General features: G+C 49.5%; 1 protein-coding gene across 2 annotated transcripts; it reads left to right on the top strand.

Moving 5' to 3' along the window:
• Positions 1-5,182: 5,182 nt before the first annotated feature.
• Positions 5,183-11,699, top strand: LOC144276824 (chymotrypsin-C-like). 2 transcript variants are annotated; one of them, XM_077837192.1, is made up of 8 exons: positions 5,183-5,222; positions 5,942-6,030; positions 6,130-6,227; positions 7,017-7,139; positions 8,385-8,521; positions 9,317-9,462; positions 10,576-10,725; positions 11,649-11,699. In XM_077837192.1, exons 1-8 carry the CDS (start codon positions 5,183-5,185, stop codon positions 11,664-11,666), a joined length of 801 nt encoding a protein of 266 aa, XP_077693318.1. In that variant the 3' UTR covers positions 11,667-11,699. The 2 variants fall into 2 exon arrangements, with proteins under 2 accessions (XP_077693318.1, XP_077693317.1); XM_077837191.1 differs by lacking the exon at positions 11,649-11,699 and having other exon boundaries at positions 10,576-10,840.
• The last annotated feature ends 852 nt before the right edge of the window (positions 11,700-12,551 follow it).

Below are 12,551 nucleotides of genomic sequence, written 5' to 3'. Positions count from 1 at the left end.
CGTGTTAAGAAATGTTTTCTAAAACGTAATGAAATGAGCAAATTGCCCACAAGAATCCCCTGCGGCTGCCAAGCCAAACCTCCCAGTTTGCTCTTGCGGATAAGATTTTCAGAGAGGCCTAATGGAAATTAGTCACTCGGCACCAGCGGAAAATCAATGTGGGTTGGGCACCTGCCTCCCTTAGAAAAAGAGATGGAGAAGAAAGATGGGCTAAAGCAGAAGGGGAAACACAAACAACACGGGGAAACAGAAGGGTGCGAGGGAGACTCGGGAGAGAGGTTGAGCCAGCAAAAGAACCGTGGGGAAAAGGGAGTTGGGAGGCCACAGCAGTGGGAAACTAGATCCAAGGAGAGGCAGGAGCAGGTGGGGATACAAAGTGCTCTGCAGGACGGATCCAAGATGGGACAATTCAGTAGAGAGCAATAGGAGGTGATGCTGGCTATGACCATGCTAGGTTTACTAGTGCTGGTGACAGTTAGTTTTAATACCCAGTCCTCCCATTTTCTCCCCACCCTCCACACCCTGATACAGTGCAGCCCAGGCTGGTGCAATCTGTATGATACCCAGTACCGGGTTTACAATGATGCCAGAAGAGGCCCTGGTGCCCAGACTATGGCCACACCCCCTGCTCCACCTGCGATCCGCCCTGAGGCCGCTCCCCCACTTGGCCTCTCCTGCCCCGGACGACCTGCCTCTGGCTCGTTCCTCTCCGCCCCCACCTGCTGCTTGCTCCTTTCTGCCCCCTACCCTGTGTGAGTGGTGGGCCGGGCCTCTGGGGGAAGAGGCCGAGCGGGGGCAGGGCCTCGGGGTGAAGTGGGGGAGCCGTGGCCACAGTCCAGGCTCCAGGGCCCAGAAAAGGTTAATCCAGCCCTGATGATACCATGAAGTTTTAGAAGCAGCCAGCAAGCCCCATATTAAGCAGCCCATCTAAGCCAGCAGGGGTGAGGGATGATCTGTACCAGCCTCCCACCCTGGCTCCAGTACCAGCTGTCCGTGGCTAGAGGTCGCTCCAGGCTGCTTTTGAAAGCCAAGGGTGTTCAGTGGGGCTGCAGGTTTTGCAGCCACAAAACTGACAATAGCGTATAGAGGGGAGGAGAGCACACAGGCAGGCTGCAAAGACATCCTCCCCCCGTGCCACCCCGTTGCTCAGGTTCTGATTATAAGTCGCTATGCAAAAGCTGTAAGAACTAAATTAATAGATTTTTAAGGTCCCACGGGACCATTATGCTCACCTATCACAGGCTGAGCTGCAGCTATAGCTTCCGTTGGCGTTCGGGCACAGCCACCCGGTAAGGGGTGCCAAAACCATTTCACACCCGGCATCAACTGTCGCGTTGGCATCTACAAAGCGTGCCGGGGACAGTTTGCATGGGACTCTATCGGGAACTCTACAGGAAAGGAAGCACCATTGCGTTTTAATGCGTCAGTCAGTCCGCGGGCTGCAAGGCGCTCTCGGGTTTGTGTCCTCCCAGGGCGTGAGAACACAGCACTTTGCCTCGCACCCTGCTGGAGGCCCATGGTTCTATGTCTGACTAGGAGGTTTGGCAGTAAAATTCACTGCATCTAGGGCACCCAAGCTGACGCTTTGCCACCAGCGAGGGCTCTGGGGCGAGCTGAGCAGCTGGTTACACAGATTTCATGACAGCTGAACAATGGGTCCTTGAGTATTTGTCTTTCTGTGAAACACCTGTTAGCACCTCGCTTTCAGGGGCCTTCCCGCCAGAAGCAAAGCTAATGCTCCAATCTGTGGGAGCTTGGCTGAATTCACGCCAACGTGTAAAAGAACTGGAGCCTCTCACAGCTGAGCTCTCTGCAAGGGTCAGCCAGTCCCTTTGCAGTGTCTTCCTAGATCTTCTAATCTGATCTGAACATCACAGGTTCCACCCAGCACCCACCCACTGAACCCAACAACCAGAATAAGACCAAATTACACAGCCTTCAAGAGACTAACCTACTGTGTGCGGCAGGCAGAGAACAGGAAGGCCTGAGGTGCACCAATGCGTCAGGGCCCCACAATGGCGTGAGATCTACCCAGCTGATATGTCCTAATTTCTTCCAGCGCCTCCTCTTGTGATGGCTCCACATCTTTCACCGTTTCACCTTTATTGCTTGAGAAGGTGGGTCTAGGCTCGCTATCTCCTCAACATCCTCTGTGATGAACATCAAAGAAAACATTTGTCTCTGTAGTTGCACTCCCAGTTCTTTAGTATTCCAGCAAATCCACCGATTCTCTCACAGTCGTCTTGTTTCTGATCTACTGTCTCTGACATACTAGTGTTATCTCCATTGGGGGGAAAGCCCGGAACAGCAAAGCGCCTCGTGTGAACACTCTTATTGCCAGGTGAGTGCCTTTGTGTGGGTTAGGTCAATCCACTGCGGAGTAAGTGTCCACACAAGGAGTTAGTGCAGAACAGCTATTGCACTTTGAATTCCCACCCTGGCTATTCTTCACTCACGGCCCTGTCAATTCCCCAATTCCCTGTGAATTAGACAAGCCCTTACGTTACCTCTTGTGATTTGTTTCTGCCTTTGGCTATTTGCTCCTCAGATTCCCTCTCAATAGGCCCAGTGTCCATCTCACAGAGTCTGGGCTCTCCATTCCCATTGTTGACACACTGACCCTTCTAAAGCTTGGCTTCCTTTTTCATATAGGGCTACCCCTGCCTTCTGCAACTCCGTTCCGGTTGCCCAGACTCCAGGCTGAGTCTAAGGGCCGGATGCTCAAGGAGGAACGTAAGTGCTGCCAGGCGGAGTGGGGCAGCACCCATCTTTTAGGTGCTGGGCTGCCCAGGGGAATTCACAGCTCCACGTTAGGTGTCCAAGCTCCCCACACACACAATGTGTGGGGCATGTTAGGCACCGAGTCACAAAAGCCAGCAAGCTCAGCGGTGAGCTGCCTAAACTAGCCACTAGCCCAGGGGTGGGCAAACTTTTTGGCCCGAGGGCCACATCTGGGAGGGGAAATGGTATGCAGGGCCAGGGCAGGGAGTTGGGGTGCAGGAAGGAGTACAGGGTGTAGGAGGGGGTGCGGTGTACAGGAAGGGGCTCAGGGCAAGGGATTGGGGCAGAAGAGAGGTGCGGGGTGTATGAGGGGGCTCAGGGAAGTGGGTTGGGGTGCAGGAGGGGTGCAGAGTGCAGGAGGGGGCTCAGGGCAGGGGTGCGGACTGTGGGAGGGGGCTCAGGGCAAGGGGTTGGGGTGCAGGAGGGGTGTGGGGTGTGACGGGGCTCAGGGTAAGGGGTTGGGATGCAGGAGGTGTGTGGCAAGGGTTTGGGGTGCATGGGAGGGCAGGGTGCGGCAGGGGGCTTAGGGCAGGGAGTTGGGAGGAGGGGTTCGGGCTCCGGGGTGGCAGCGGCATGCCCTGGGGCCAGGGGAGGGTCCCTGTCTGCCTGCCCTGGCCCCGCGCCGCTCTGGGAAGCGGCAGGAACCACGTCCCGGCGTGGCCCCTGGGGGTAGGGGGGGCACAGGACTCCGCACGCTGCCCTTGCCAAGCCTCCAGGTACCTCCCCCAAAGCTCCCATTGGCCGCGGTTCTCCATTCCCGGCCAATGGGAGCTGTGGGGGGGCGGTGCCTGGAGGCAAGAGCCCCCTGCCCCCCCTGGGGCCCCAGGGACGTGGTGCCAGCCGCTTCTGAGAGCAGTGGGGGCAATCCTGCGGGCTGGATCCAAAGCCCCGAGGGGCTGGATCCGGCCCACGGGTCGTAGTTTGCCCACCCCTGCACTAGCCAGTCAGGAGCTTTAGGGACTGTCACAGTGGAACTTAAGTGCCTAGATCCAAATCTAGTTTGGCACCTAACTCCCATTGAAACCATCTAAATATCTTTGAGGCTCCTACAGGTCAGGCAGCAGCTGGACAGGGATTTCGTGAATGCCAGCATACCTAAAATGCTTTCTGCAGAAGCCGGAACATCAGCTTTACTTTTGGAAGTAACCAGATGGTTTTTCCTTAATCCTGTTACCAAAAACAATTGTCCCACAGATTCACTTGCGCAAGCCGTTCTCAGAACACGCCTTGAAAATATGGAAGTGCTTAAATGTTACAGAAGCCCTTCAGAGGCCTAGGAACCCTGCTCTTGTAACTAGTAAGAGAATATCCTCGCTAATCTGTCACAAGGCGAGGCAAAATGATACAGCTTCTCTAGCGATAGGACAGGTTCTGCCTCCCTTATTAGCATTGTCTGCAATCTTACTCCACCATCGTCCCATTGAAGTCAGGGGGCTTCTTGTCCGGAAAATTGCTACAGCGTGCGAGTGCTCGGCTGGACTGAAGCTATTGCTAAGGTTATCTGTGGAATGTTTAAGTAGTGAGGCTCAGATCCTCAAAAGGCTTGAGGCACCAAATTCCCATGAGCATTAGGTACCTAAATACCTTGGCAGATACTGGCTTGACCCCTTTTCGGTGTCAAAACTAGGTGCTGGAGATGCATATGCATTTTACAGTGGCCCCACTGTTATACAGTAGCAATGCGTGGCCCAGTAACCCAGACCAAGCCAAGCCTCCCACTTGAGAAGAAAAAGTTTCCGAAATGAGAAAATACTTGACTATAACACCGGTACTTTGCCTGTGCTATAGCCTCGTCCATGTGAGGCCTTCAGGGAGCATTAATTAAGATGGAAAAACTGATGCACAGAGAAGATCAGGTAAGCAAGTCAAAAACAACTGCCCATTAGCAGATTAAACACGGTACAAACCCAGTGTATGGAGGCCGGAGAGCAAAGTTTTGCCTTTTCTTTACTGACCCCAAGATCTCTGTGTAGAATGAAAGCATTACCTGGTTCGTGGTGCCTGATATCCTGGGTATGCCTAAAAGCAACTGTGGCTTGCCCGGCATGGCACGGTGAGTGAGCCTTTGCTACGTGCATCCGATGAAGTGAGCTGTCACTCACGAAAGCTTATGCTCAAATAAATTTGTTAGTCTCTAAGGTGCCACAAGTACTCCTTTTCTTTCTACAGAGAGAGAAATCCTGCTAGGTCGCACATTTTAAAGGTAAGACATTGCCTTTTCTTCCAAACTGCCCAGTGCATCATGTTTGCTGAACGATAACTTCCCAAGGTTAGGAACAAATATTTATCTCACCGCGTATTGGTTCTATGCTGCAGCTAATCTCCATTCTTGGCTTCAGGTCAAACTGGTCTTACCCTATAAGTAGTCACCAGTCCCCTTCGCTGAACCTAGACAGTCACCATGTTCGGGTTTGTGTTCCTCGCTTTGCTCCTGGGCTATGGTAAGTTTTTTATATGTCTGGCAACTCCAGTCTCCTTGGATGGGAAGGGAGAGGGGAGGCCCGAAATGAGTGCAGGGGGCTGCCAAATGACAGCCTTGGCGACTGAAGGCCTCTCCCTCACCACAAGCTGGAGCACTGAGCAAGCTTCCTGCCGGTGTCTCTCAAACCTACTCCACAGGGACTTCTTCCAGGAGCCAGATGGGAATTCAGTTACCTTGGCCCAGTTAGACCTTGGCCTCACTACAGAGACTCCAGTAAGGTGACCAGTTCACACCTGCTGCAATATGGACACTTGTTCCTGAGAATTTGACAGTTGCACTTGAGAATGGACCCAATTTGGGTCAGTTAACTTGGGGAATTTCCTTGGTGCAATTTACTGTCAGTGCCCATAGCATATTGAATGCAGGTTTACCATACACAGGGCTTCTCCTCTTCCCTCCTAAGTTTCCTTGGTATGTTGCACCACATCCTTTAGTGAGCATCTCTTCTGCAGATGCCCAGCTCAGCTTGATGACAAACTTGCATTCAATCCAATCGCATGGGCGGGCAGGGGGCAGGGGAGTTCAGGTGGAAATAAAGCTCACAAGCACATTCCCCGTCCCCAGATGAATTTGGGACTCCTTGAGCTGGTTAGCAGACAGGAGCATAGGGTCAGGCCATTAGTATGAGGTTGTGGTAATTTGTAAATGCTCATCTCTCTTCCCTGTTGCATTTCCCAGCCTACAGTTGTGGCGTCCCTGCCTACCCACCTTTTGTCGCCCGTGTGGTCGGAGGTGAAGATGCCAATCCCCACAGCTGGCCCTGGCAGGTAAAGAAGCAGAGTTATTATTGCCCAAGATTGGGCTTTATTTTTTTAACCACTGGGTGAAATCCAGGCTAACGTCCTCATGCTTTCGGTGAATTCCAGATTTCCCTCCAGTACGACAAAAGTGGCGTCTGGGCTCACACATGTGGCGGGACCCTTATTGCTACCAACTGGGTCCTCACTGCGGCCCACTGCATCAGGTAAACCAGTGGCTTTCAAGCTTTCCAGACGACTGTACCCCTTGCAGGAGTCTGATTGATCTTGTGTACCCCAAGATTCACCTCACTTAAAAACAACTTGCTTACAAAATCAGACACGAAAACACAAAAGTGTTACAGCACATGATTACTGAAAAATTTCTTACTGTCTCATTTTCACCATAGAATTATAAAAATAAATCACTTGGAATATAAATATTGTACTCACAGTTAAGTGTATAGTATACAGAGCGGTATAAACCAGTCATTGTACGAAATTTTACTTTGTACTGACTTTGCTGGTGCTTTTTATGTAGCCTGTTGCAAAGCTAGGCAAATAGCTAGATGAGTTGCTGTACCCCTTGGAAGACCTCTGCGTACCCCGCAGGGATACATGTACCATGGCTGAGAACCACTGAGATAAACAAATAGCCATGGTGGGTGAACGAGGGCAGATAAGCCATGCGCACAAACTAGGAGCGGAAGTTTTTTGCCAAGGGAACAGGCCCCAAGCCCTTGTCCAGGAAGTCCAAGTGTTTAGTGCAGAAACGCAGCTGGGGAGGGGACCAAGAGTGAGAATACGCAACTCATGCTAGGGGTGCGTGGGTCTTTGCCTTCACCTGCTGCCTGATCCACAATGAGGCTAATAGCTGTCCGCTAACAGAGTTACTTCCTTAGCTTTCATTGATGGCCTCGTCACAGCTAGGAAACTAATGCAAGGCCTAAGCAGATAAGCTGTGAATTTGGAGACGTAAGTTTAACAGTGTTTTCTCCTGTCGTTTGTTCCTATAGCAACAGCAGAACATACCGAGTTCTACTGGGGAAACAAAACCTGGAGGTCGAGGAACCTGGCTCTGTGGCCGCTGCTGTGGAGAAAATCATTGTCCATGAGAAATGGAACTCCTTCCTGACCATGTAAATCCTCTAAGGCCCCTGGGTGCTGGTGGTGGGGGCTCTACAGTTTCTCTTTCAGCAGTTGTGCTGTGAAAGCTGAGCTCAAATCAGCCAGTTCTGGCTCTATTTCACTGATTGCCCCCTAAGCCACTTTGATTAATACATGCCTCTGACAGCTGCAATAAGGAAAGTTGCTATTCAGGCGGGCCACTCTTGTGTAAAGAGAATTATTGGGTCATGTCACCAACCCTCATTCTCCCATCACCGCCCCAAACTCACTGCCAGCCTTCCCTGCTTTGATCTGGAGTCACGTGATGTGTTTCCTTTGGGAAGCTAAGGAGTGGGCAGGGGAGATTTTTGGTTCCGTTTGCTTTCTGACTGGCTGCCGTGTGGGATGTGCTTTGGTGAGGTGGTTCTAGTGAAGGGTTGCTTTTGTAATGGAATGTCACGGTTCAGATTAAATCAATTCAATCAAATTAAGAAGACAGGCCGGGGTAAGGCACAAACACCTCAGCAGTTGTTTTATGGCTACATTGGCTGTCCATGTTTTTGTTTTTTTTTTTTGACTGGCTCAGATATTAGACTTCGTTTATTCTCATAACTCAAGTTTAAAGTGTTTGCAAACTAAGGCATGTATTTAATGTGTGCGAAAAAGTGGTTGGTAAAATTCTCAAAAAGGCCCGAGTGACTTAGGCACCTAGGTCTCACTGAAAGTCAAAGGGACACAGGTTTTAAGTACCCAGGTCATTTTTGAAAATGGGACTTAAGCCGTTTTGACACTTTTGCTCTTTATCCAGTATATTAATATTGCATCTTTATTTACGGTGGGATTCTTTTTTAACACCATGTTTTGAAATTTGGATCCTACTCTAATACTGCTTAAAGATGCCAACCCTGCAGCTTCCTTCCCACAGGCAAAACTCCCACTGAAATCTGGCCCTGCATAGAGCTACTGAACTGGACTTGTGTCCTCTCTGCTTGAGAGAGTTGCTGTTTGCTCTGTGGGTCTGCCTTCCACACCAAGTCTGGACTGAGCATAGACATTGACATAGACATCCGGCAGTTAGAAATGAGCGAAGGAGGGAAAGGAAGGTTGTTAGTGAGCCCACTCACTCTTGAGTGTGGAAAGAACAAGAACTTGAACATCTTACTCAGCTAGAAAAGAAAAGGTGGGTAAGAGGGTCTCAAAGGGTCTCTCAGTCCTCAGGAGTCCAGTGTTTCCCAGCTGAGTTTAAACTTCCCCTCCCGATCTGATTTGGGTTTCAGCAACGATATTGCCCTGATCAAGCTAGCGGAGCCCGTACAACTGAGCAAGACGATCCAGCCTGCCTGCCTGCCTGCAAACGGTGCAATCCTGACACAAGATTTCCCCTGCTACATCACCGGATGGGGACGCCTTTGGAGTGAGTAGAGCACCTTCTCCTACAGCCATGGTGTCCCGCTCCTAGGACGTGGCCCAGTACCGATAGACTCCAGTCATTGCTGAGTATTACTCCAGGCTACCTGTTTTAACAATGAGCCTCCTTTGCAAGCTTTGCATGTCACTGGCCCCGCTCTGACATGCCATGGCCCTCTCACAAAGCTAAGATCTGGAACAGCCCATGCACTGTGAAAGGCTAGAGTGAGCATGGGCTGGTTCAGTGGAGGCCAAAGCATGGGGAACTGGTGCAGGTGGCCAAAAAGATTGGAAACTATTATGCTGGAGGAAATAGGACACAGTGCCTTCAGGCTGACTGAGCTCCTGAACCAGAAACCAAAGGATGTCTGAGCTTGGATTTCCCTTGGAGCCAGATCAGATCTCAGACTCCCAAAAGAGCAAATAAATCATAGAGGTTAGAGGTGGAAGAGAGTTAGGAGAGTTACTAGTTTACCTGCTTGACAATGCAGCATTGATTCCTACTCTTTGTTCTAGTCCTTTTCCCAGTCTAGTCTTCTCTGATTAACATCTTAAATTTACCTTTACTCAGTTTCTTCCCATAATGCTTTTATGCACCCTCAGTGATTCTTCTCCTTCCTTTGCTGTTTGCACCCTTCATATACTGGTATCTTGAGTGATCACCAATAGCCAGTCAATCTGATGTTTCCATTTTCTGAATAACCTCCCTTGTGAGGAAGACAGCTCCTGACTTGGCTTCTCACCTGTGTAAAACGCTCCTGATGGTTCTTTTTCTTTTTTTGTGACCCACTCTATTTACCAGCCAATGGCCCCATCTCTGATGATCTCCAGCAGGCATTGCTGCCTGTGGTGGACCATGCCACTTGCAGTCAGTGGGACTGGTGGGGCTTCATGGTCAGGGAAACCATGGTCTGTGCCGGAGGAGATGGAGTCGTTTCTGGATGCCAAGTAAGTCTTCCCAGCACGGTAGCGCTGCATCCTTTCTCATCACCTCTCAAGAAAGGTGAGCAAATCCTGTTGGAAGGAACTGGGGCATGTGCTGATGGGTTCACAGCGGCATCTCAGTGGCTCCTAGGGACTCCCTAGCTATGAAAATTCAACCAAGAAAGTCCTCTGGATAATGACATCAAAGTGAGACTTGGCACCTCTGATATTTGCTAACAAGCTGAGTGAATTTTGTGGCACAGCTGAGCAGTCCATGTATCAAGTTTGGAATATAGGACTCCCTGGAGTTACAGGTTCAAACCTAAGCAGGGATCAAGTCACCTCTCAAGCCATGTTATTTACTTCTTTTTGGGGGGGTAAGGGGAGGATTGAACTCAATCTTGCAAACCAATGTCCTTTTTGATCCGTGCAAATTAATTAAAGATCCCACAGTGCTTTTCATAAGATCCCAGTGTGTCTTCTAACTGCTGAGCAGAAAGAGTTAATCTGGCTATTCGCCACACCAGAGGGGCTGCATTTCACTGGTGATTGATGTATGCCTTTGACAACGCAGAACACAAATGTAAAAGATTCATCCACTTCATAGCTGAGCACAAGGCCCATCCTCTGAACTGAAGCAGCTGTTGCAGGTTAGAGTGAAGTGCCTGGGTGGAGAAGAAGTCTGAAGGTGCTCGCCTTACCCATATCTGAACACGAGCCTCTTATTTCCATGCAGACACCAATTCACCCACTTCTGATAGAACAGTGGAATTCAGCTTGGCCACACACCCAATAGAACAAGTTACTCCAATGCATGAGCGAAGATACGCAAGGCTGCCTTGAAAAAGTCAAAGCTACCGGTTATTTCTTACTCCGAGTATAGAGAAAAATGGTAGTGTCCTATGTACAACACCGGGTCACATATGGACTTTCTGAACAGTGACCACAGTACAGAATGAAGGCATTATCCCCAAGAGTTTGAAGAAGTCCAGGACACTAGACACACAAAAAAAAAAAGGCAGAAATTCTCTCTGTATCCTCCCAAAGTCTTAATACTAAGAAAATCAGCCAAGCCTTATCGCTGAGCCAGAAGGACTGTTACTATAATAAAAGTTTCCCTCTTTTGTGTTGTGTCAGGGAGATTCTGGGGGCCCACTGAACTGTCATGGCGCTAATGCTTGGGAAGTACATGGCATTGTGAGCTTTGGATCTAGGCTGGGCTGCAACACTTATAAGAAGCCAACTGTCTTCACCCGGGTGTCTGCCTACATCGACTGGATAAACGAGGTAGGTATCGGCCCATTAAAGCAAAGCTCCAAGTGCTTAACTAGATTTCTGCACACTTATGTGAAATGATTATCTAGTTGCTTTTATTTAAGTACCTAAAAGAAAACCGGTTGACCCATCCCAGAACTACTATCTCTGTTTCCTTTTCAGTCAGCTCTCGATGACTAAATCAAATGTGTAGGCCTGCACCAAAGCCCTCAAACTCTGGGGAAGTTTGGAGCAGGATCGCAACTGAACAGCCTTGGCCCATCTTTGGTGCCATCTCTACACAGCAAATGGTTTTGCTGCTGTCCTACAAAAATGAGGCATTCTTGTGTCCAGCGTCAAAAATGGAGGCCTAAAGTTAGGCTCCTAAGTCATTACTTAGGTGTTGAAGTAAATAGCCTGAGCACCAAGGAGCTTCCATTGACTTCAGTGGGATTTCAGTGAGAGCTACTAGGTAAGGGGCAACTTTGAAGGTCCAGCCATTTATTTCATCCCTAGCTTTGAGCCTCCTGGCCTAGAAATAGTCTACAATGCTGGAAATGCCAATAGGAGAGGAGGCAACCCAGAGAGACTTAACTCAGCTGCACCATGCAGAAGGATTGTGGGCTTGCCTCAGATGCCGACGTTACTTTAGAGGAGAGTGGTCAGCTGTTCGGACACTTTTTGAAATTTATAAAGAAATCTCCCAGTTTTATGACCAGCTTGTTGCACGTGTATAAATCTAATTGGATACCCAGGACTTCGGGCCCATCTGTTTTAGCTTGCCACAGTATAGGTTACACTTCTCCAGTAGGAGAGAGCCATTGATGCTTCGGACAGAATGGACTTGTAAATAAGAACTTGCTTTACCGGGAGCCATTTAGTCTGGTTTAGTGTGAAACTGTAACTTATTTTTTAAAAATGACTGACACTGCTTCTTTTCTTTCCCCTGTCACCAGAAAATAAATCTCAACTGAAGAGTCCAGCTCATTTCATTGATTGTAAATCCCAGGAAACCCTAATAAATTGTCTCATCATAACTTTCCTTGGTCCAGAGGCTGCTTGAAATGTGTCTGACACATGGGTACTTATTTACAGGAAATACACACAGTGCCAGTGACTTCAGTTAAGTTACACTGATTGACACCAGCTGAGGATCTGGCCCAGCTTTTTGCCTTTTCCCAGGGACAGTTATACAGGGGAGAAAATACCTGAGACTAAACTGTGGAATCATGTGTGACTATCAATAGGCAAGAGTTGAAAGCAGATGGTTGTCCTTACTACTGCTGTTACCACAGCAGAACCTAGAGTTCCCAGTGCTATTCCACCAGGCGCTGTCCAAACACAACAGAGATATGGTCTGTACCTCAAACAGCCAATTCCTCAAGGATTGGCGAGCCCAGGCTGGGCTAAAAACAAGGGGTATCAGCTCAGCAGTGAAATGATCAAAGCTATTCTGGCATCTGTACATAACGCTGAAGTGAAAGCTGCCTTGCTTTGATTTTGGATGCTGATACATTCGCTTATACAACGGCTTTATCTCGCCGGTGATGCATCCCAAACCAGCAAGCCCACGAACCCGCGTCAGTTGCACACAGCCAGGCTTGGCTCTTTGTGGAATGTAACTATAAAGTAGCCCCTGTCTTACTGGTCAGTAACTTCAGGCTCCATTTGACGAAGTATAAGCCACTTCCCTCTGCAGCAGAGGGAAGCCCACTCACCCATAAGTTTACTGTCCTGTGCTTGCAAAATCGCATAGCACATTCCCCCACAACCACTCAAAGGAAGATTTTTGTTATGCACAAGCAACAAAGCAAAGGAGGGGAAAGGTATTGGTCCTACCTGGAACCACTCTCTGCCTG

This window comes from Eretmochelys imbricata, chromosome 18, assembly GCF_965152235.1.
Source record: "Eretmochelys imbricata isolate rEreImb1 chromosome 18, rEreImb1.hap1, whole genome shotgun sequence".
Lineage (NCBI taxonomy): Eukaryota > Metazoa > Chordata > Testudines > Cheloniidae > Eretmochelys > Eretmochelys imbricata.
The sequence above is the reverse complement of the archived record's forward strand: the minus strand, read 5'-3'. Positions and strand labels throughout refer to the sequence as shown.

Bases quoted from the DNA above. Each gene is read 5' to 3' on its own strand.
- LOC144276824 (XM_077837191.1), top strand. From the start codon at position 5,183: ATGTTCGGGTTTGTGTTCCTCGCTTTGCTCCTGGGCTATG. The intron at 6,228-7,016 runs GTAAACCAGTGG...TTGTTCCTATAG, and splicing joins ACTGCGGCCCACTGCATCAG to CAACAGCAGAACATACCGAG. The intron at 7,140-8,384 runs GTAAATCCTCTA...TTTGGGTTTCAG, and splicing joins TGGAACTCCTTCCTGACCAT to CAACGATATTGCCCTGATCA.